Source organism: Marmota marmota, unplaced genomic scaffold (assembly GCF_001458135.2).
Source record: "Marmota marmota marmota unplaced genomic scaffold, marMar, whole genome shotgun sequence".
Taxonomy (NCBI): domain Eukaryota; kingdom Metazoa; phylum Chordata; class Mammalia; order Rodentia; family Sciuridae; genus Marmota; species Marmota marmota.
Genome location: NW_025999977.1, coordinates 23,088,016 through 23,109,581, shown reverse-complemented (window position 1 = coordinate 23,109,581; position 21,566 = coordinate 23,088,016). Strand labels below are relative to the sequence as shown.

At 39.0% G+C, this 21,566-nt stretch overlaps 1 protein-coding gene across 3 annotated transcripts in view; it reads right to left on the bottom strand.

Moving 5' to 3' along the window:
• The window catches only part of Stpg4 (sperm-tail PG-rich repeat containing 4), a 44,344-nt gene extending 23,514 nt beyond the window's left edge, over positions 1-20,830 (bottom strand). The window contains exons 1-5 of one of the 3 annotated variants that reach the window (XM_015479474.2): positions 19,192-20,830; positions 16,934-16,993; positions 15,347-15,604; positions 2,312-2,376; positions 1,650-1,704 (exon numbers count right to left, since the gene is read on the bottom strand). In XM_015479474.2, coding sequence (XP_015334960.2) covers positions 1,650-1,704; positions 2,312-2,376; positions 15,347-15,604; positions 16,934-16,993; positions 19,192-19,287 — 534 coding nt within the window. In that variant the 5' untranslated portion in view covers positions 19,288-20,830. The remainder of the gene's footprint in view (positions 1-1,649; positions 1,705-2,311; positions 2,377-15,346; positions 15,605-16,933; positions 16,994-19,191) is intronic. The other 2 variants (XM_048804424.1, XM_048804425.1) reach the window with 2 other exon arrangements.
• Positions 20,831-21,566: the final 736 nt, after the last annotated feature.

Genomic DNA, 21,566 nt, shown 5'->3' with positions numbered 1-21,566 from the left:
CCTATTCTACGTCAGAGATGAGGCTGGGCTGCTTCTTTATAAAGACATTGCTGATCCTCATAATGATCCTGCAGACCCTGGGGGAGTTGAAGCTAGTTGCCTTGTCACATGTCCCCAAAACCTCCTTTTGTGTAGATCCCTGGAGGGTCTGCTCTATGCTTCTGACCTAGGTTCCTGCTTATATTTCCCCCCCAAGGAACCCCTGCATTAAAGAAGGAGCCAAAACCAAGTCTGAAGGAGGAACCACTGGAGAACATGTCCTACCAAAATGGTGGCCTATACCAAGAACTTTCCAAGAGAATAGTGAAGGCATGTCCCAAGGGCGCCGTGCATCAAACTAGAATGTATTCGGTTCCATGGGGCATAGTGGAGCAGGCCTGTAAGGGCATAGTGGAGCAGCTGGGAAGACTGAGAAGGAAGCATCACAAGTTCAAGGCCAGCCTTAGCAATTCAGTGAGACCGAATGTTAAAAATACAAAATATAAAGGACTGGGGATGTATTTCAGTTGGTAAGTACCCCTTGGTACAATCCCCAGTACATTTTAAAAGCAACCAGCTCAGATTGCAGGATGATGACAGAATATTCCAGGAGGGATATCTCCAAAGGAGAAAAAAAGAAGAGCAACTGATAAATTATCTGATGCATATCATCATTCCTGAGAATTTATAGTTCTCTTGAGAACTTGGGTCTTTAACAAACTAAGCAAACCAAAGTAAAGTGTGTGCGTGTGTGTGTGTGTGTGTGTGTGTGTGTGTGTACACAGTTCTTGGAATTGAATCTAGGGCCTCTTGCATGTTAGGCAAGTACTATACCATTGAGCTACATCTCTAGACCAAGTAAATAAAGCCATGAATTCCAAGAAAATAAAAAGTTCAAGAAATTCAATTTAATATACTATGTGGGTCCACAGAAGTAAAATTAAAATGTATCAGATATAAAAATTGTGATATCTGTGGGAAAGATTTGAGAGTAGTTGGCTTATATTCCATGCAGAAAATTAAGAAATAAAGCCTCAAATTCAAGAGAATAAAGTAGTAGTTGTATAACATTGTCATTTGAAAATATGGATGAAAATACCAGGAGTAATGGCTAAGAGTTGAAGGTGGCTGCCCTCAAAAGATGGAATGGGTGGTAGGAGGCAGAGCGGAGGACTGCCATGTGTGATATCTATGGTACCAACTGACATTTAACCATGAACTGGTATTGTGTTGGTGATGATAGCAAAAATATTTTAAGGGTCTGGGGATATATAGCTCAGTGGTAGAACACTTACCTAGCATGTGCAAGGCCCTGGGTTCAATCCCACCACCACAAAAATAGATAAACAAAATTAAGAAATCATGTTTGATCCTTTTTTGTTTTTTTGTTTTTTCAGTCTGATGGCTACTGAGGCACCATGTTGTACAGTATATATCTTGAACTTCAGAAAGTTAAGGGACTGGACATTTTCTTCTGTAATTTGCCATGAATGGGTTATTTACATTGAAATTCCCAGTGTATTTTCAGATGTACTTAAAGTATAACTTAAAGTAATTGTATTAATCATTCATGTCTTATGACAATGAGCAAAATGTTAATATATTAAAAGGAATCACTGTATATTTAAACATCAAATTCATCATGTATTAATTGTCTGCATTATACTTACAGGAGTAAAGTAGATTGTTGGGAATCTTTGAACTGTAGAACGAAATACAAAGCTCCTGTATTTAAAAAAAAAGAAGAAAAAAATGGTTTTCTAAATCTATTTTCTTTTTTTGTTACTGGGTATTAGACCTAGGGTGCTCAACCACTAAGCCACATGCTCAATCTTTTTGTTGTTGTTGTTTTTGTTTTGAGACAGGGTCTCACTAAGTTGCTGTGGTTGGCCTCAAACTTGTGATTCTCCTGCTTCAGCCTCCCAAGTTGCTGGGAATTACAGGTGTGCTCCAACTCACCAGCTTCTAAATTTCTTTCTTTTTTTTTTTTTTTTAAAGAGAGAGAGAGAGAGAGAGAGAGAGAAATTTTTTTAATATTTATTTTTTAGTTTTTGGCGGACACAACATCTTTGTTTGTATGTGGTGCTGAGGATCGAACCCGGGCCTCACGCATGCCAGGCGAGCGCGCTACCGCTTGAGCCACATCCCCAACCCTAAATTTATTTCTAAAGTGAAGGTCTTTGTTAACTTATTCCCTATGTATCATTTAATATTTAAAAATGCTAATCTGAATATGAGGTGCATAAATGAAGTTTAAATCATAAGTATCGGTATGTAAATATGTATGTAAATAGGCATGAATGAAATGATTAAAAGCAACTTCATTGATTACCTGGAAGCGTACTTGGGAACTGGTGTAGGAAGAATCTCGTATTGCCCTGGGTAAAGATGGAGTGACTACATGGAAGGAACAAGGACACAATAATAGATTAATAGAGGTTGTAAACTCACTTGATTATCTCTTATTCAATATCCTTTATTTTATGACCACTCAACATTTCATCATTTATTCTCTGCATTAATAGTAGGAAAGGTATACCTCTCCAAAGGTTGAGCTCCCAAGCATTCATTATGTATTCATTTTCCATGGTGAATTTTATAGACAATCTGCCTGAGATGTTGCATGGGAAAATGCTGCTTCATTAATCACATTTTGAATTGCTAGAGTCAAAAAATCACTTGGACCATTTATTACTGGGCTGGTGGTGGGAAATACAGTGGTGAGAGAGAGACATGGCCCCTGACAGCAGGGGTGAGAGGCACCTTCAGGAATGATTCTAACACTGTAGTCAATGCTGAAATAGATTGACAACCAGGGCAGGGATGGGGGCGGAGAGTAAACCCAATGGGGTGATCTAAAGACAGCAAAGAAGAGGAGATTTGAGGGGGTTCCCTGGCTCAAGCCGAGCCAGGAGGGATTTCAAGAAGAGCCTTCCATGTGAAACTGTCTTTCTGCCCTATGTCAAAATAGCTGCAGACTATCTAGGTGGCTCCGTTGTCCCTTTATCTGTGGATGCCCAGAGGATGAGGAGCAAGGGAGTTCATGAGGGAGAAGAGGATATGTGAAGGGAGGAAGGCAGAGAGGAAGGAGAATGAGGAACAGGAGGGAACAAGGGCAGGAGCTCAGGACTCTGTCGAAGGAGCCGCCAGGCAGGAGCTGGATCAGAAACTCCTCGGGAGGCTGAGGAGAACCATCTCCCTCCACCTCCTAGTATTTTTTATATAGAATTTTGAGAAATGATGCTGCCTTTGTTGAAAATGAAGCATCCTCATCCTGGCCTAGCTGTCACCTGGAAGTTCAGCTATTATATTTCACCCTGCAGCTGTCTTTCCCATGATAGCACACAATTTTGATTGCAGAGGCAGCTTTTTGTGATACAGTGATAACAGTATATATGAATTTATGATGAAATACACATGCTGTCCCGACGCACCTGTGCTTTACTAATTGCCCACTTGACATAATAAATACAGAGGAAACAAAGGGATTGCATCATACTGCAGAAGCAGAGAAACAAATTTTAAGCAAAAGGCTTTCCTGGGGGCCAACAATGTCCTATTTCTTGATTTTGGATATGGTTCATGCATGTTTTCTATTTACCTTAAACTGTGCTTGCATGTGTATGTGCTCTCTCTCTCTCTCTCTCTCTCTCTCCCTACACACACACACACACACACACACACACACACGGAGAAAGAAGAGAGAGAATTGAAAAGGAAGGACCCTTAAAAAGCAAGGTGCTCCATTCATCTATTGAAGGGCATCTAGGTTGGTTCCACAGTTTAGCTATTGTGAATTGAGCTGCTATAAACATCGATGTGGCTGCATCACTGTAGTGTGCTGTTTTTAAGTCCCTTGGGTATAAAATGAGGAATGGGATAGCTGGGTGAAATGGTGGTTCCATTCCAAGTTTTCTAAAGAATCTCCATACTGCTTTCCAGATTGGCTGCACCAATTTGCAGCAATTTAAGAGTGTGCCTTTTCCCCCACATCCTCGCCAACACTTATTGTTGCTTGCATTCTTAATAACTGTCATTCTGACTGGAGTGAGATGAAATCTTAGTGTAGTTTTGACTTGCATTTCTCTAATTGCTAGAGATGTTGAATATTTTTTCATATATTTGTTAATTGATTGTGTATCTTCTTCTGAGAAGTATCTGTTCAGTTCCTTGGCCCATTTATTAATTGGGTTATTTGTTTTTTTAGTGTTAAGTTTTTTGATTTCTTTATATATCCTGGAGATTAGTGCTCTATCTAATGTGCATGTGGTAAAAATTTGCTCCTATTCTGTAGGCTCTCTATTCACCTCACTGATTGTTTCTTTTGCTGAGAAGAAGCTTTTCAGTTTGAAACGATCCTATTATTGATTCTTGATTTTATTTCTTGTGCTTTAGGAGTCTTGTTAAGGAAGAAGGGGCCTAATCCAACGTAATGAATATTTAGGCCTACTTTTTCTTCTATTAGGCTCAGGGTCTCTAGTCTAATTCCTAGGTCCTTGACCCACTTTGAGTTGAGTTGTATGCATGGTGAGAGATAGGGGTTTAATTCATTTTGCTACATATGGATTTCTAGTTTTCCTAGCACCATTTGTTGAAGAGGCTATCTTTTCTCTGTGGTATATATACACAATGGAATATTACTCAGCATTAAAAGAGAATAAATCATGGCATTTGCAGGTAAATGGATGTATTTGAAGAATATCATGCTAAGTGAAGTAAGTCAATCCCCCAAAACCAAAGGCTGAATGTTTTCTCTGATAAGTGGATGCTGATCCATAATGGAGGTTGGGTGGGGGGAGCATGGGAGGAATGGAGGAACTTTGGATAGGGCAAAGGGGAGGGGGAATGGGTAGGAAAGATGGTGGAATGAGACGGACAGACGGACACCATTACCCTAGGTACAAGTATGAAGACACGAATGGTGTGATGCTACTTTGTATACAACCAGAGAAATGAAAAATTGTGCTCCTTTTGTGTACCATGAATTATAATGCATTTGGCTGCCATGTATAACAAATTAGAACAAATAAATAAATTAATTTAAAAGAACAAAAAAAGCAAGGTGCTTGCAGGGCGTGATGCTGCACACCTGTAATCCCAGCAACTTGGAAGGCTGAGGCAGGAGGATCGCAAGTTCAAAGCCAGTCTCAACAAGGGCAAGGTGCTAAGCAACTCAATGAGATCCATGTCTCTAAATAAAATATAAAATAGGGCTGCGGATATGGCTCAGTGGTTGAGTACTCTTGAGTTCAATCCCCAGTACCAAAAAAAAAAAAAAGCAAGATGCTTATGGAAAGACTCAGTCTGGAAAAGAATATTGGTCACCTGTAGGGTCCTTATTTGTCCTGCTCTACTTGGCCTTGTCTACCCTTTGCAGTTGAACAGAACTAAAAGGATTGATTTAAGAGACTGACTTAAATTTCTCAATTCGTTACACACTTTGAGTGGTTCCATTGTTCATGGGTCTAATGGAACACACACGTGCACACACACACACACATGATTTTCTAATTCACACGTATGCTTCTCAGTTCTTCATTTTATAATGTATAATGTGAAGCTCATTGAATCTGTGCCCCGCAAAATATCTGATTCTAGCTAATTTATGTTTTAATTCATACTGATTAGACACTTGAAGATCTTTTAATTGTTGAAGATCATAAAATGTGGCAGGATAATATTAGTGTGACTATATATTCAGATATGTTGCACCAACAGCATCAATGTCACAAAAGAGGAATAAGGTGAAAAAAGGCTGACAGTACTTACTCCACTTGCCCCCCTCCCCGACATACTGGGGATTGAATGCAGGGACCCCAGGGCTTGGTGCATGCTAGGTAAACACTCTACCGCTGAGCTACATCTCCAGAATATTTTGAGACAGGGTCTTGCTAGTTCTGCTGGATGAACTTGAATTAGTGATCCTCCTGCCTCAGCCTCCTAAATAGCTGGTATTATAGAAAATTACCACCACTCCTGGCTCCTGAGGGATTTATTTTTTTAATGGTATTCTGTTTTAAACTTCAAATTTCACTTGTTCATTGCTGGTATATAGGTGAATAATTGACCTTTGTAGGAGTTTTTTTTTGGGGGGGGGGGTATTATTTTGGATTATTTACATAGTCAATCATGTCATTTATGAATAGGGACAATATTTTTATTTTATTTTATATTTTTATTCCTTCCTTTTCTTGACATATTGCATTAGAGGGACATCCTTGCCTTGTCCCTCATCTCAGTAGGAAACCCTCTAGTTTCCTACCCTTATTGTTACCTATGATATTAGCTGTAGGGTTTTTTAAAAATAGATATTCTTTATGAGGTTGAGGAAGTTCCCTTATATTCCTAGTTTACTAAGAATTTTTTTTATCATGAATGGGTGTTGTTGATTTTGACAAATGCTTTTTCCACATCTACTGATATGCTTGCATGACTTTTCTTCTTTAGTAATTGATCAGATAGATTAGATTTCTTTATTTTTGAATATTGAACCAGCTTTTCATACTTGGAATAAATTCCACCTGGTTGTGATATGTAGTTACTTTTGTATTTTGTTGAGGATTTTTGTAACGATGTTCATGAAAGACATGGGAGTGGTTTGTAATTTTCTTTTCTCGTGATGTTTTTATCTGTTTTTGGTATAAGGGTGATGCAAGCCTCATAGAATGAGTTAGACAGGTAGTGCTCTATTTCTATCTTCTGGAAGGGATTATAAAGAATTAATATGATATCTTCCTTAAATGATTGGTAGAATTCATCTATAAACCCATGTGGGACTGACATTTTCTGTTTGGGAAGGTTGCTATTATTTCAATTTATTTAATAGCTATAGACCTATTCAGAATGTCTATTTCTTCTTGTATGAGTTTTGGCAGACTGTGTCTTTCAAGGACTTCGTTGGTCCATTTCATTTAGGTTATTAAATTTGTGGTCATAGTATTGTTCACAACATTCTTTTATCATCCTTTTAGTGTGTATGAGACTTAGTGATATCCCCTCTGTTCTAATATTAGTCATTTGTATCCTCCTTTTTTTCCCTTAGTTAATCTAGGTCAATTTTATCAATCTATTCAAGAAAACATTTATTTAATTGATTTTCTCTACTGCCATTTTTAATTTCATTGACTTATGCTCTAATTTTTATTTCTTCTGCTTACTTTGGATTTACTTAATTCTTCTTTTTCTATTTTCTTAAGGAGGAAACTTAGGTGCTTGATTGTCAATCTTCTTTTCTAATATAAGCATTCAACATTACCAGTTTCCCTTCTATGCTCTGACTTCACAATATCCCACATATTTTGTTGAAATGTGTTCTCATTTTTATTTAGTTCAAAGTATCATGTAATTGATCCACGTGTTATTTAGGAGCATGTTGCTTAGTATCTGCATATTTGGGGATTTTCAATTATCTTTCTATTATTGATTTTTAATTTAATGACACTGTGGCATGAGAGCCCACTTTTTATGATTTTTCTTAAATTTCTTAAGGTGTGTTTAATGGTCCAGAATATGGTCTATCTTTTTTTAATTATTATTATTTTTAGTTGTAGATGGACACAGTACCTTTATTTTGTTTATTTAGGTTTTTTATGTGGTGCTGGGGATTGAACCCAGTGCCTCATGCATGCTAGGCAAGTGCTCTACCACTGAGCCACAACCCAGCCCCAATATGGTCTATCTTATAGTGAATATTCCATGTGAGCCTGAGAAGATTCTTTTTCTGCTCTTCCTAGATGAAGTAGTCTATAGACATCAATTATAGCAGTTGATTGATGGTGTTATTGAGTAACTATATCCTTGCTGATTTTCTGTGCTTTTGATAAAGGGTTGTGTAAGTCTCCAACTATAATAAGGATTCATCTGTTTATCTTTGTAATCCCATCTGCTTTGCCTCACATGTTTTAATGGTCTGTTGCTAGGCACACACATATTGCCTAACATATTTTTATATCTTCTTGGAGTATTGAACCCTTTATTTATATAATGCCCTCTATCTCTGATATGTTTCTTTGCTCTCTTAAATCAATATAGCTTGTCCTGCTTTCTTTCTCTTTTTCTTTTCCTCCTTTCTTTTTTTGGGGGGGTTTGGTGGTGGGGGTGGGGACAGGTACTGAGGATCAAACCCAAGGCCTTATGCAGGAGAATCACAAGTCTAAGACCAGCTTGGGCAACTTAGACTCTGTCTCAAAAGAAAAAATTAAAAGGGCTTTGGGGTATAGCTCAGTGTTAGGGTGCCTCTGGGTCCAATCCCAGCACTTCAAAATAAAATTTTTAAAAAAATGAAAGTTTGATTTTTTACCTTCACTTATTCCTTCTTCAAAGGCTCTTCATTTCTGACCTGTATTAACTTCTTTTTCTTTAATGAAGTTCTTTGAAGATTTCTTGCAAAGCTGATCTACTGGTAACAAATTTCTTCAACTTTTGTTTGTTCAAGAAAGTCTCTATTTCTGCTTCACTTTTTTTGGGAGGGCAGGGAACTGGGGATTGAACTCAGGGGCACTCAACCACTGAGCCACATCCCTAGTCCTATTTTGTATTTTCTTTAGAAACAGGGTCTCACTGAGTTGCTTAGCACAATTTGCTGAGGCTGGCTTTGAACTAGCGATCCTCCTGCCTCAGCCTCCCCAGCCGCTGGGATTACAGGTGTACAACACCACACCTGGCTTCTGCTTCACTTTTGAAAGAGTTTCACAGGGTACAGATTTCTAAGCTGGTGTGATTTTCCTTTCAATATTTTAAATACTTCATTTCAGGCTCTTTCTGTTTGTGAGATTTTGGAAGAGAAGTTGGAGGCAATGCTTATCTCGGTCCCTCTACAGGTGTCTCTTCACCCACTCAGAATTTTTTTTTGTCTCTAATTTTCTGGGGTTTGAAAGTGATATATTTAATTATGGCTGTGTTTTGTTCTGGCCTTTATCCTGCTTGGTGTTCACTGAGCTTCCCAGATCTGGGATCTGACATTTAATTTGGGAAATTCTCAGTCAATATTTTTTCAAATATTTCTCTTCCTTTCTCCCCTGCTTTTGTATTTATATAAATATTATATATATATAAAATATGTGATATATATTTATATATATAATATATACATATTATATATATTATATTATATATATGTATATATATATATATATATATATATATATATATATATAAACACACTGTGCAGTTGTCCCACAGTTATTGAATATTATGTTTATTTCAGTCTTCGTTCTCTTTATTTTTCTGTTGTGGAGGCTGAGACTGAACTATCTCAGGCTCAGAGATTCTCTCCTCAGTCATGTCTAGTGTACTTTAAGACTCTCAAATACATCCTTCATTTTTGTTGCAGTGTTGTTGATCTCTAGCATTTCTTTTTGATTCTTTCTTAGGATTTCCATCTCTCTGCCTACATTGCCCATCTTCTCTTTTTGCGTCTTCTATTATTATTATTATTATTTTTTTTTGGCAGTACTGGAGATGGAACCCAGGGCCTTGTCCCTGCTAGGCAGGCTCTCCACCACTGAGCAAGCTACACCCCCAGCTCCTTCCCATCTGTTGTTCCCTGTTGTCTACTTTATTGCTAGAGTCCCTAGCATAGTCAGTATAGTTGCTTCAAATCACTACTCTGATGATTCCAACAGCCTTGCCATGCCTGATTGTGATGCTTGCTGTCTCTTCAAACTGTTTTTTCCTCTCAGTGTGCCATGTCATTTTTTTTCTTGATAGGTAGGCAAGATGTACTCGGTGAACAGAGCTGCTGTAAATAGACAGTTAGCAATGCGGTGGTCAGAGGTGGGATGGGGGTTAGGTCCAGTCTTTTAGTGAACCTGTGCCTCTTTCTGGATGGCTTTTGCAAGCTCTTCTCAGTGACTGTTCTCTTAGGTGGGATAGGCTGACCAGAGCTGGCTGGAGCTGGGCATTTCCCTTCCCCATTGGTCAGTCTCTGAGAAAACCCTAGCAATCCAGGCTCTGGTTGATAGTTTCTCCTAAGGCACACCTTGTTGAGAACAGAGTCTTTTGATGGGTTTCAAACAGTTTCTTTTCCCATCACCCAGGCAGGAATGTGAATATATATATTTTTTTAATTTTACATGTACTGTGAGAACCTGGTTGAGCTCCTGGCGTTAAGCATGGGAAAGCCTATGGCCTGATGGGTCCTCCTAGTGCTTTTAACTCTCAGGCTTGCCCACACCAAGCCTCCAGCAGTTCATCAGTTACAGTTCAGGGGTTTCTGCCCTGGCCACAGAACCTGAGGAGGTTGCAATCTGTGGACTTCTGCTCTGGCAAGTTGTGATTCTCTGTGACCTGTCTTCTCTCCAGCTCTGGGGGTGACAGTTAGCCCTGTGATCTCACTTCTCTTACTCATCTAACAGGAGTAGATTTTTCAGTTTGTTTGGTTTTAAACTTGCTGTTAGGGTGGGACTGCAACTTCTAAGCTACTTACACACAGGACTAGAAACCAGAAATCATTGTGACCCTGTTTAGGGAACTCAGACTTGAGAAGCCACCATCAGAATCATTATAAGGTGAACAGAGCCAAAAAGCCAGCAGGTTCAGCATTTCCAGGTGCTACTGGTAGAAATTTCATTGTCTCTTTTCTCGGAGAAGTCTCATGGGCTTTCTTCATCTATGTGGAAACATCAGTGACTCACTGCTCAGATGTTTTAAGGTCTGAGAAACAGACACATAGGATTTCTCAAAAAAGCAGCATGCCTCATTATAGCAATCATATTGTTGTTAATTTTATCATTAGCTTGCTGGGTGTGGTGGCACACACCTGAAATCCCAGTGACTCTGGAGGCTAAAGCAGGAGGAAAATACAAGTTCCAGGCCTTGGGGAATGTCTTGAAAAATAAAATTTCAAGAACGATAAGTGACATCCAGTCAGAGATACTCACATGCAGACAACATGACTTGACTTATATATGGAAAAAATTTAAAGACTCTACTAAATAATTGTTAGAATTGGAAAATAAGTTCAATCAAGATGCAGGATACAAAATCAACATACAAAAAAAAAAGTAGCATTTTTATACACCAATAGTTGAATCCCATTCACCATAGACCTGTCGACCCTGAGAAAAACCACTTTGAGATCACATCCACCACGATACTGCCTTAACTCAGTGTTGTCACCTAGGAGCATTTTCACATAGGTGGACATTTGGCAATGTCTTGTAATATTTTGGGGTATTACAATTGGGAAGGGAGACTGGTATCTAGTGAGTAGAGGCCAGGAATACTGTTACATATCCTACAAAGCACAGAACAGCTCCCCCACATGAAGATTTATCCTATCAAAATATCAATAGTGCTGAGGCTGAAAAACCCTGGATTAGACTTGCAAGTAGAGATGTTGAAAAGGCAGAAGGACTTCAAAGGAGAAGTCTAGACAGGAGATAAGTATTTGGTAATCACCAAAATAGATGGTGTTCATAGCCTTAAGATTGGACAAGATCAGCACCCCAGGGGACAATGCAGATGGAGAAGAGGTCTGAAAGCCTGAGGGCACTCCCAGGTCAACAGTTTTAGGGGAGAAATAGCAAAGACAGCAAAGGCCAAAAAGTCAAGATCAAGGAGATGTTAGAGGTTTGAAAAGACACAGGCCACCCAGGAAAGTGGGAAAGTTAACAAACTAAGAAAGTCCTTTCAGTACCCAATGGAGGTGAAGGGTTTAAGATGAAACTAGGCATTTAGCCACAGAAATTCAGGTGAAATGTGTGCAATGAAATTTAACCAGGGTGCGGCTTTGCCAAATGAGGGAGAGAGGAATAGTCAGGGCCAAGGGAACTACAGTGCATTGTCAATTAAATATCATGGGAAGCAACTATGATGATTAATTAGGAAATTCAAGGAAGAGAGAACATCAGGGTTTTCGGGGAAGTGAAAAGATAGGAAAATCAATGGGCTATATGTAGGGGAATGAAGAAATTGTTGGGGTTAGTATACTAGGTTAGCACCAGAGAACTGCCTTCATGTAACTGAGATTATGGAGGAGTGAAATTACAGCTCTTACAAAAAATCTAAGGGGCTTGGATTGTGGCTCAGTGGTAGAGTGCTTGCTTAGCATGTAGGAGGCACTGGGTTCAATTCTCACATATAAATAAATAAAGGCACCACATATAAATAAATAAAGGTCCATCAACAACTAATTAAAAAAATTTTTTTAAATCTAAGAAGTAGCTGGGCACGGTAGTGCAAGCCTGTAATCCCAGTGGTGTGGGAGGCTGAGGCAGGAGGACCGCTAATTCAAAGCCAGCCTCAGCGATAGCAAGGCGCTAAGCAACTCAGTGAGACCCTGTCTCTAAATAAAATACAAAATCAGGCTGGAGATGTGGCTCAGTGGTTGAGTGTCCCTGAATTCAATCCCCAGTACCCAAAAAGGAAAAAAAATATGTATATAAGAAGTAAGCGGCAGAGGTGGAGGAGAGGTCAAGAAACCAGGTTGTTGGAAGGTCATCCACTTGTGTATTGAAACCATGACAGGAGTAGGGAAAGGTGTGGCCATGAGGTAAGGGAGCTAAAATCATCAAAAAGCAAAGGGATTAGGTAACTCTGAGGCCAGTGGATAATTGTGACATCAAGAAAAAGGAAGCCACATACTGTGTATATTCTCTACAATGAAAACATATTATTTCTCTAACATAAAAAAAAGAAGCTATTGTAAATATTGTGAGACCACCTAAATCCTCTTTGGAAAGGGCCAGATATAGATGAGCATATGCATGCACACACAAACATACTCACACACATACACACACACACACACACACACACGTACGTGCGCTCACACACTCACACTTAATAAGACTCCTTGAGGGGCTGGGGCTGTAGCTCAGTGGTAGAGCACCCGTGTCACACTTGTGAGGCACTGGGTTCAATCCTCAGCACCACATAAAAATAAATAAAGATATTGTGTCCAACTACAACTAAAAATATATATATTTAATAAAAATAAATTAAATAAAGGTATTGTGTCCAACTACACCTAAAAAATAAATATTAAAAAAAAAGACTTGATAGAGATTGTCTAGTTGAGTTACATACTTCAGAACAAAGGTACAAAAATAGTGAAAAAAAAAAAACCCACACCTTTCTTTTCATGTGTATGGGGCAAGCAGGAAAGAACTCAGGGCCTGGAGCATGCTAGGCAAGCACTCTACCAGCCCTTTTTACAAAACAAAGTCTTGCTAAGTGACCCAGGCTGAACTTGTGATCTTCCTGCCTCAGTCTCTCAGAGAACTGGAATTACAGGCATGCACCACTGAGCCAGGAAAAACTTTCTTAGGAATAAAATGTAGCCTTGATGAGGTATAAAGTGAATATTTCTATTAAAAAGGATAGAACGTGAGAATGTTGTCCTATCTTGGTAACAACACTAATGTCTACAATATCTACCCGAAATCCAAATTATTCTGAATTCTGCTATTAAAACACCAGACTTTTTACTTTTATAGGTGGGTATACAAAGTTATATATAAATATCACTCCCTTTGTGAATATATTCTCAAATACCTTTGAAATAGAAAATTAGGAGAAACATCGAATATTTCTAGTTCTTGGAGCTTAATCTTTTGTGAGAGGTAGAGAAGAAAGACAAGAGAAAAAAAACCAGAAGAAGTGTTTTCAGAAAGTTTGTTCATCCTTCTAGGTAAGCTGAATTCATTTGGTCTTATAAGTTTTACCTAATAACAAACTTCTCTGTTTTCTCCTTTCCACGGTGGGCCTTTGAGCCAATGCTTAGAGACCCATAGGAGCAAGAAAAGATGGAACAGAAAGGAGAGAAATGGCAGGAGAGAGAACAATAGGATGCCTTTGTGTTTGGAGTACTCAGAGCATGGTCACATGTGGCTTGGTTACCTGATAACAAGTCATAAAAGTCCAAAGATAACTTAGTGTTTATGTTTATCCACTGGAGCAAATAGAATAAGATTTACCCAATGAACATTTATCATTCTGTTCTGTTTTATGGCATAATTCATACAGCGGTAAGAAGGGTCTACATGTTGGACACATGTGCTCATCCTGCTGAAAATTCTAGTCCACTTGGCAATCACACTTCCTTGTTTTTAAGTCAGACATTTGCTGCCGTGGACGACTTCTTAGGTTATGATAATAATATTCTAATAAAGTGAAGATTGATACTATTAGTGTCTCCTTTCCAGTCAATGGACATTAGGGCACAGAGAACTGAGACAAGTGCCCAGAGTCCAAGTCACAGCTGTGTCCCTGGAACAGGGCCTGCTGCTGCCACTTGGATGCCTTCAACAAGGTGAGGCTCCCCACTGCAGGGGCCTCCTTGGGATTCCACCTGTCAAAACCTTGCCCCTCATTCAAGGTGTGGGACAGGTGGTAGATTGGAAAGAAGACTGAATCTGGGTTTAAAAGTCCTCAGTGAGTGGTCCTTACCTCTTATTTATCAAATTATGTGTCTTAGAACAAGTTACTAAAAGTCTCTATTTGCACAGCTTTGTTGCAAGTAGAGGAGATGATATCTGTTCAAGATACTTCAGAAGATGAAGAAGCAACTAAGAGAATATGCATGGAAGGGTCAAGGTCCAACTAAATCCTACTTAATCCAGGGAGCTTTCCAGCCTTTCAGTCCAGCCTACCTTGAGCTTTCCCTTGGCATTTCTTGCAGCACTATTCATCTCAGCACTTGATATATTTTGTCTTATATTGTTACTTAAATATTTCTAATTCAGGAACTTGTTCCCCCCAAGGTCATATTACAAGGCTGTAAGTAAAGCAGTGCTTATATTATCAATACTATGAATGAACGGGTGGAGCTGAGTAGAATCTGACCTTTCTGTAACCACAGGCTCATTCCTACATGAAAAACATTTATTTATTTATTTATCTATCTATCTATCTATCTATCTATTTATTTATTTATTTATTGGTGCCGGGATTGAACCCAGGACCTCATGTATGTTCTACCACTGAGCTACACCTCAGCCAAGAAAATATTTTAAAATCTTCTTGCAGTAGACAGTTCTATGCATGTTCTAATAGGAATACTCACCCAGATCCAGGGTTTTCTCTTTAAACGAAGAGGGTTCACCATATCAACTGCTTGAAGAAGCCAGAACATGGCTCAAACATAGATAAGATCTCAGAGGGGAACCCTGATAAGAGTGACCCCAGAGGGGAAAATTTCCCCCCAAAGTTCTATCCTTAGGTTTAGAATACCTCATGAGGAAAAAATCTTTCTGGATTCATTTGCAAGCCAGGCAGTTCTGGCTGTCTCACTATAAGAAGTGAGACAACCTAGAGGTTTGCCATTTTTCCCTTGTGTGTGGAGTTGGGTACATAATACAGAATCTCTTCCTCTGGAGCTTTTAGAAGCTTTCCCACAAAACCCAATCTGCTAGTAGAACTTTACCTTATCTTTGTAAACTAGTGTGCTGGGGCTGGGCCGGGGCTTGTCTTTGAAGGAGTAACTGGCCGATTGCTTCTTTAACAGGTCCAGGAAGTCAGGAGGCATGTACAGTGGAAGATCATTTAAGACTGGATTGTTTCTTTGCACAAGAGGTGGCTTTTTCCTTCCTTCATTTTTAAAATTGTAGGTTGCTGCCACTGGATTTAATAGGGATTCTTCAATAAAAGTTTTCAAGTGATAAGTGCCAGGTATAGGAGTATTCTGTGGAAAATTGACAGCAGTTTTAAGATCACTGTAAACCTTTAACTTTCCCCAAAGCACCATTCCTAGAAGAGTCATTCCTAAGTAGCATTCTACTTTATTTTTAAATTTAATGAAATTCTATCACATATAATACTCTTTTTTTTTTCTTTTCTTTTTTCTTTTTTTAGTATTGGGATTGAACTCAGGGGCACTCAACCACTGAGCCACATCCTCAGGCCTATTTTGTATTTTATTTAGAGACAGGGTCTCACTGAGTTGCTTAGTGCCTTGCCATTGCTGAGGCTGCCTTTGAACTCACAATCCTCCTGTCTCAGTCTCCCAAGCCATTGGGATTACAGGCGTGGGCCACGGTGCCGGTACATATAACACCCTTGACAGAACACTATTTCAAGAGAATCGTGATTATTTATTTCCGAAACAAATCCTGAATTAACACAAATGGGTAATAGTTAAAATTTAATTTTTTAAAAAGGTAACTTCAGGCATATACTTATATTTGCCAATTGAATTTTGAGTATATATTTCAGGCCTCTAGTGAGATTACTCAACAGAGCTTCTTGGTCAACTAAAAGCTATCCTACTTTTGCTTGGTATATACTATGTTTCAACTAGCCTCAGGTGGGAAGCTACCACATAATAACATGAGCCTGAGGATGAACTGGCAGAGCATATGGTCTACTTAGTTCCAAAAGAGGTTTGGTACCTTCAAATCACAACCACAGTGTGGCTCAATGGCCAGATTGGAACTGCTGTTCTGCAGCCACTTTTTCCAATGAGCTGAGCCATTAAAATTAGATCAATTCCAAGAAGGCTTTGACCCATGGAGCTTCATTACAAATGACCTTCATTACAAGTGATCTTCTGGTCATTTTTCTTTCATATATTACCATCTTGTTCTTAAACATTTTGTATACACTGGTCATGTTAAGTGTTATCATAGGTTCTGTACCATCTATGAGAAAATCTGAAGCCAAGTCACCTTTCTGGAATAGATGCTTTTTCTTTCTTGTCCAGTGTCACCAAGATCATAAGATCAAAAGTTCACTTTATTTAGATATTTTGTAAAGCACATGGATTCCTAGAGTTGTTTTACTTCATAAGTTTCCATTACATTCAAAATTTAAAGTGAATTTCTCATTTGTATGCTAATATTAAAATTATAAGCATGAAATGAGGCCCATGTAGACCTACATGATCACTGTTTTTTTTTTTTTTTTTTTTTTTTTTTTTTTACAATTAAGTGTTACTGATTTAAAGGGTAAGAATGATTAAAATTTTAATGGGAACAAAAATAATTTGAAGAGGAAAGACCAAAAATATACACACTGTTAATGCTATTCTCCACCAGCTTTCTCTTTGAAAAGAGGAACTCTTCTGGCTTGGTTTCTATTAACAAATACAAAATATGCTTATTCATTTGAGAGGTAATTCCCCTGAAATTAAATTTATAAAACATTACTTGAAGAAATTAATACCTGCATCAAACTGTCATTAAAATAAAAGCTAGAGAATGATAAATTTTGCCCATGACATTTCCTTAAATTGCTCTTTTATGATTTTAAATGCTTTTAAATATCTAAATTCCTTTTGATAAAATTAGAGTAATAAATATTCTCAACTCACTGAGGTGCTGGAAGGATATTAGATGTAACAAAATTTGATGTTCTTTTGAGGAATAGGGTGGGGCTTGAACTGCGGCTCCCTCATGTAACAGCTAAGTACACTGGGCAAGTTACTCAATCCTCGTGTGCACTGCTTTCTCACTTTCTCACTTGAGTATAAAACTGAGATACTACTGAGATAGCATGAGAATATGGTATAGTACACATAAAGACTGGCACCTACAACCAGTGTTCAATAAATGATAGCTTTCATTTTCAGAGGGTGGGTACTGGGGATTAAACTCGGGGCACTCAACCACTGAGCCACATTCCCCAGCCCTATTTTGTGTTTTATTTAGAGACAGGTCTCACTGAGTTGCTTAGCACTTTGCTGTTACTGAGGCTGGCTTTGAACTTGATCCTCCTGCCTCAGCCTCCTGAGAAGCTGGGATTACAGGTGTGTGCCACTGCACCTAGATAGCTTTCAGTTTTAACACTTCCTCTGCCAAACTAGGAAGCAGGTTATTTTGGTATCCTCAATTTTCAAAAAAGTGTCTTCCATAGTTAAGTGCTCTTATTGATTATTACTCCACATTTGTTTTAGCCTCACTGCCCACAATTGTTTAGTTTTACTCTTTTGTATTATTTCTAGTAGGTAAAAATAGTTAAAATATTGAGTTGTACTCCCTACCCCCCAGTACTGGGGATTGAACTCTGGGGCTCTCTACTATATCCCCAGCACTTTTTAAATTTTTTTTTTATTTTGATAGGGGGTCTTGCTAAGTTGCCCAGGCAGGTCTTAAACTCCTGATCCTTCTGCCTTAGCCTCTGAGTACTTGGGATTATAGGCATGTGCCACCACATCCAGCTCATTTCATTTTATAATATATTTGTTATTACTATGAAATATGGGTTATCTCAAGCAAGAATGCATTAAAAATAATTTAATCAGGGGCTGGAGATGTGGCTCAAGTGGTAGCGGCGCTCACCTGGCATGTGTGAGGCACTGGGTTCGATTCTCAGCACCACATTAAAATAAAGATTTTTTTTTTTAAAATAATGTAATCAGTAAAAAGAACCTGACATAATTCTTTTTGTCTTATAACTGAAATCCACTCTACTTATGAATATCACAGGGCTTTAGTTTTACTATGAAATATGTGCATTTCTCTAAAAACAAACAAAAGTAAAACAAACAAAAAACACAGTTTCATATACAATATGAAGCCTGAACTTCTTTTTAAACATTCCTTTGTTAAATATGTGTGTTGAATCTCCTGTAGCACATTTAATAGCTACAGAAGGAAAACTTTCTCAGGAAGATCAAGGCAGGTCTCCCATCTCCACCCAAAAGCAGAGAAATGAAGTAGAAAGATTAGAGAGGTAAGCATGATAAATCCAAAGGAAGCTAACAGAAGCTGATGTTTTGTTTGGCCCCAGGCAGGTAATCTAAATTCCACCCATCTACTGTTTTAAATTCACGTCAAAGGGAAAATATAAAACTCCCCTCACTCAAATTTATTTAAAAACTAAACAAAGGCAATTTCAAACATTTTTGTAGGTACTAAAGTAAGAGACGGGGGAAAAGTGATGGACTAAGGAAGGAAATTTTTCCATTCTCTCAATCCCCAGCACCACCACAGGGACCGGCGGGGCAGGGAATGGAGTCTCTGAAAAGGGGAAGAAATCTAATCACTCTACTGATACATTTTCCCAGAGCAATTAGTAATGGGCAATGAGGGAAATGTGGAAAACAAAGGATAAAGGGGAAAATAAGAGAGGCAGTAAGGGAAAAGGAAATACGAAGTAAAGATCAAATAATGACAGGAAGAAAGGACTGCAGTGTAGGCGTGAAGGCAGGAAGAGAACCACAGGGAGAGGGAGCGCCTAGGGGCGCAAGAGCCTGGAGTAGAGAGACTGGGAAAAGGACAGGGGTCCAGAGAGGGGTACGGTGGCGGGGCGGCCAGAGGAGTACCACCGTACCGGGGGCTTGACAAACACTATCGGTTCTCCGCGCCCGATCTCTTCTAATGCTGCGCTGGAGGCTTCGGTGACAACTGCTTGATCCATCGAGGCCATTCCTCTCCCTAGGCGTCGGGTTGCTAGGAGGCGCCGTGCGGCTGTGGCTCCGGAGCGTGCGCAGAGCACCGCCAGGTTTGTCTCCAGTGGTGGGGGAAGGGATGCGGGCACTCACAGCGAGGCGCCCAGCAAAGCCAGCGAAGCCAATGCAGAGGAAATCCCTCCAGACCATCATGCGCTTGTGATGAAAATCTAGCCGGCTCTGGAGTCGCCAGAGTGTCCTGGGTGAGTATCTGTGTCAAAGGAGTGTTACCGGGAGGTAACTCCGCAGTCTCCAGCAGCCCGCTCCAGATCACTTGGGAGGCATAAAGGAATACTTTGCTTGAGCATACACTGTGTGTATTCATCCAAGTCGAAATTCTGGCGTCACTTCTCCTTTGAGGAGTGAGCACCAGACAGCAGGTTTCACCAGTTGTGAAACCACAAATCAATCCCTTCCCTCTCCCTACAGACTCTTCATTTTGGGCCTCAATCTAGAATTCAACTAAATTCATTTTGGGTTTCTCAATCTAGAAAAATTCTTTTTACAAATCAACCATCCCTCAACCTTAATTTCATTTTACAGAGTACCTACCATGTTCCAGGGACTTCACATACATTAATCTCATTTAATCCTCAAAACCACCCTGCAACGGCTTTAGGAAAGAAGATTTTATGAAAAATCTTAAGTCCTAATTTGAGGCTTCCTTGGACAATTTACCATTTGACTCAGCATCACACAGAAGTGGCAGAGCCATCCAAATACAGATTTGACTCCACTGCCCTTCATACCATGAAATTTCTGCTTCCCTAATGTGGACCTACTACCTGATCCTTTCCTTTTTTGGGTACTTTCCTAACCATTTTAATGTAACATACACACACACCTTTTAACTTAAAATTGAAATTGCTAAACTTGCCAGTGATCTGATAAATCCTGTGGGGATTTTCAGCTCTTATCTAAGGAAGCCTTAATTTTTCATTAATGCATCAATTACTCCCTCATTCTTGAATCCCTCTCCTCCCTTGACTACCAGGATTTGAACACCGACTTGCATTTGCTTCTGTGCTTCTTTCCTATCCTCTATAGAGGATAATAAAGTAATACCTGCTACATTGGCTACTGTTTGGAACCATTTCTGTGACACACTATTCACAAAGTGTGGGCAAAAACAAAGTTTACAATCCAAGCTCTCACCTCTTTTCTCATTACAACTTCATGCTCTCTGTAAACCCCAAATGTGGGATCTTCACATCTATAGTCCCAATATATGCTAACCCTCCTGTATGAAATACTATTCCCTTCTTTGACACCTAGAAACTCAAAGAGTCAATTCCTCTTAGTACCCCTAGATGTAACCTGCCATGTCCCAAAGGACTGTTTATCTTTATTGAAGGAATAATTGAAAAATCATTTGTCTTCTAACTTTAAAATTTGTAACATAGCATGCCTGTAATCCCAGTGGCTTGGGAGGTTGAAACAGAATCACAAGTTCAAAACCAGCCTCAGGGGCTGGGGTTGTGGCTCACCAGTAGTGCACTTGCCTAGCACATGCGAGGTCTTGGGTTCCATCCTCAGCACCATATAAAAATAAAGGTATTGGGTCCAACTACAACTAAAATATTTAAAAAAAAAAAAAACAACAAAAAACCACAGCCTCAGTAAGTTGCTAATTTATAACATGGTTTATTTTGAACCCTTGGAACACAGGAAAGTTAATATTTTGTTGAATAAAGTGCCAGTTTTCCCCTCTAAACAAAACTATAGATTACAGCTGTGCCTTTGAAACACTGATGTTCACATAAAACATCTGGCCGTAGTGTTAAAACTGAGCCCAGTTCCAGAACAGGGCCTCATATATATGTACTTTTTTGCAGTGCCCAGGTGTTTATACATGCTAGACAAGCACTCTACCATTAAGCTACATCACCAGCCCAGATTTTGTATTTCTAGTAATTCTAACACAATTCTGTGAGTGAGCTTTTGACAATAGGACTTCAATTCTTTTAAAATACTGGAAACCTAAATTCACTTTTAAAAAAGAACCAGGCACTAGGTTTAAAATCAAATTAGGGCCAAGAAGGAAGTAAACAGGAGTACTTATAAATTTAATAGATTAATCAGGTTCATCCCTTTGCCTCATTTCATTTTCTTATTTTGGCTGAGTCTATAAAACTGGCTCAGCAGACGAGGGACTGGGACCCTAGAGACTAAAAGAATATGAAGGGTACAGAGAAGTCCAGAAACCCATACAAGGTGTGAAATTGAACAGAAGGAACATCTTGATGAGAAAATAGTT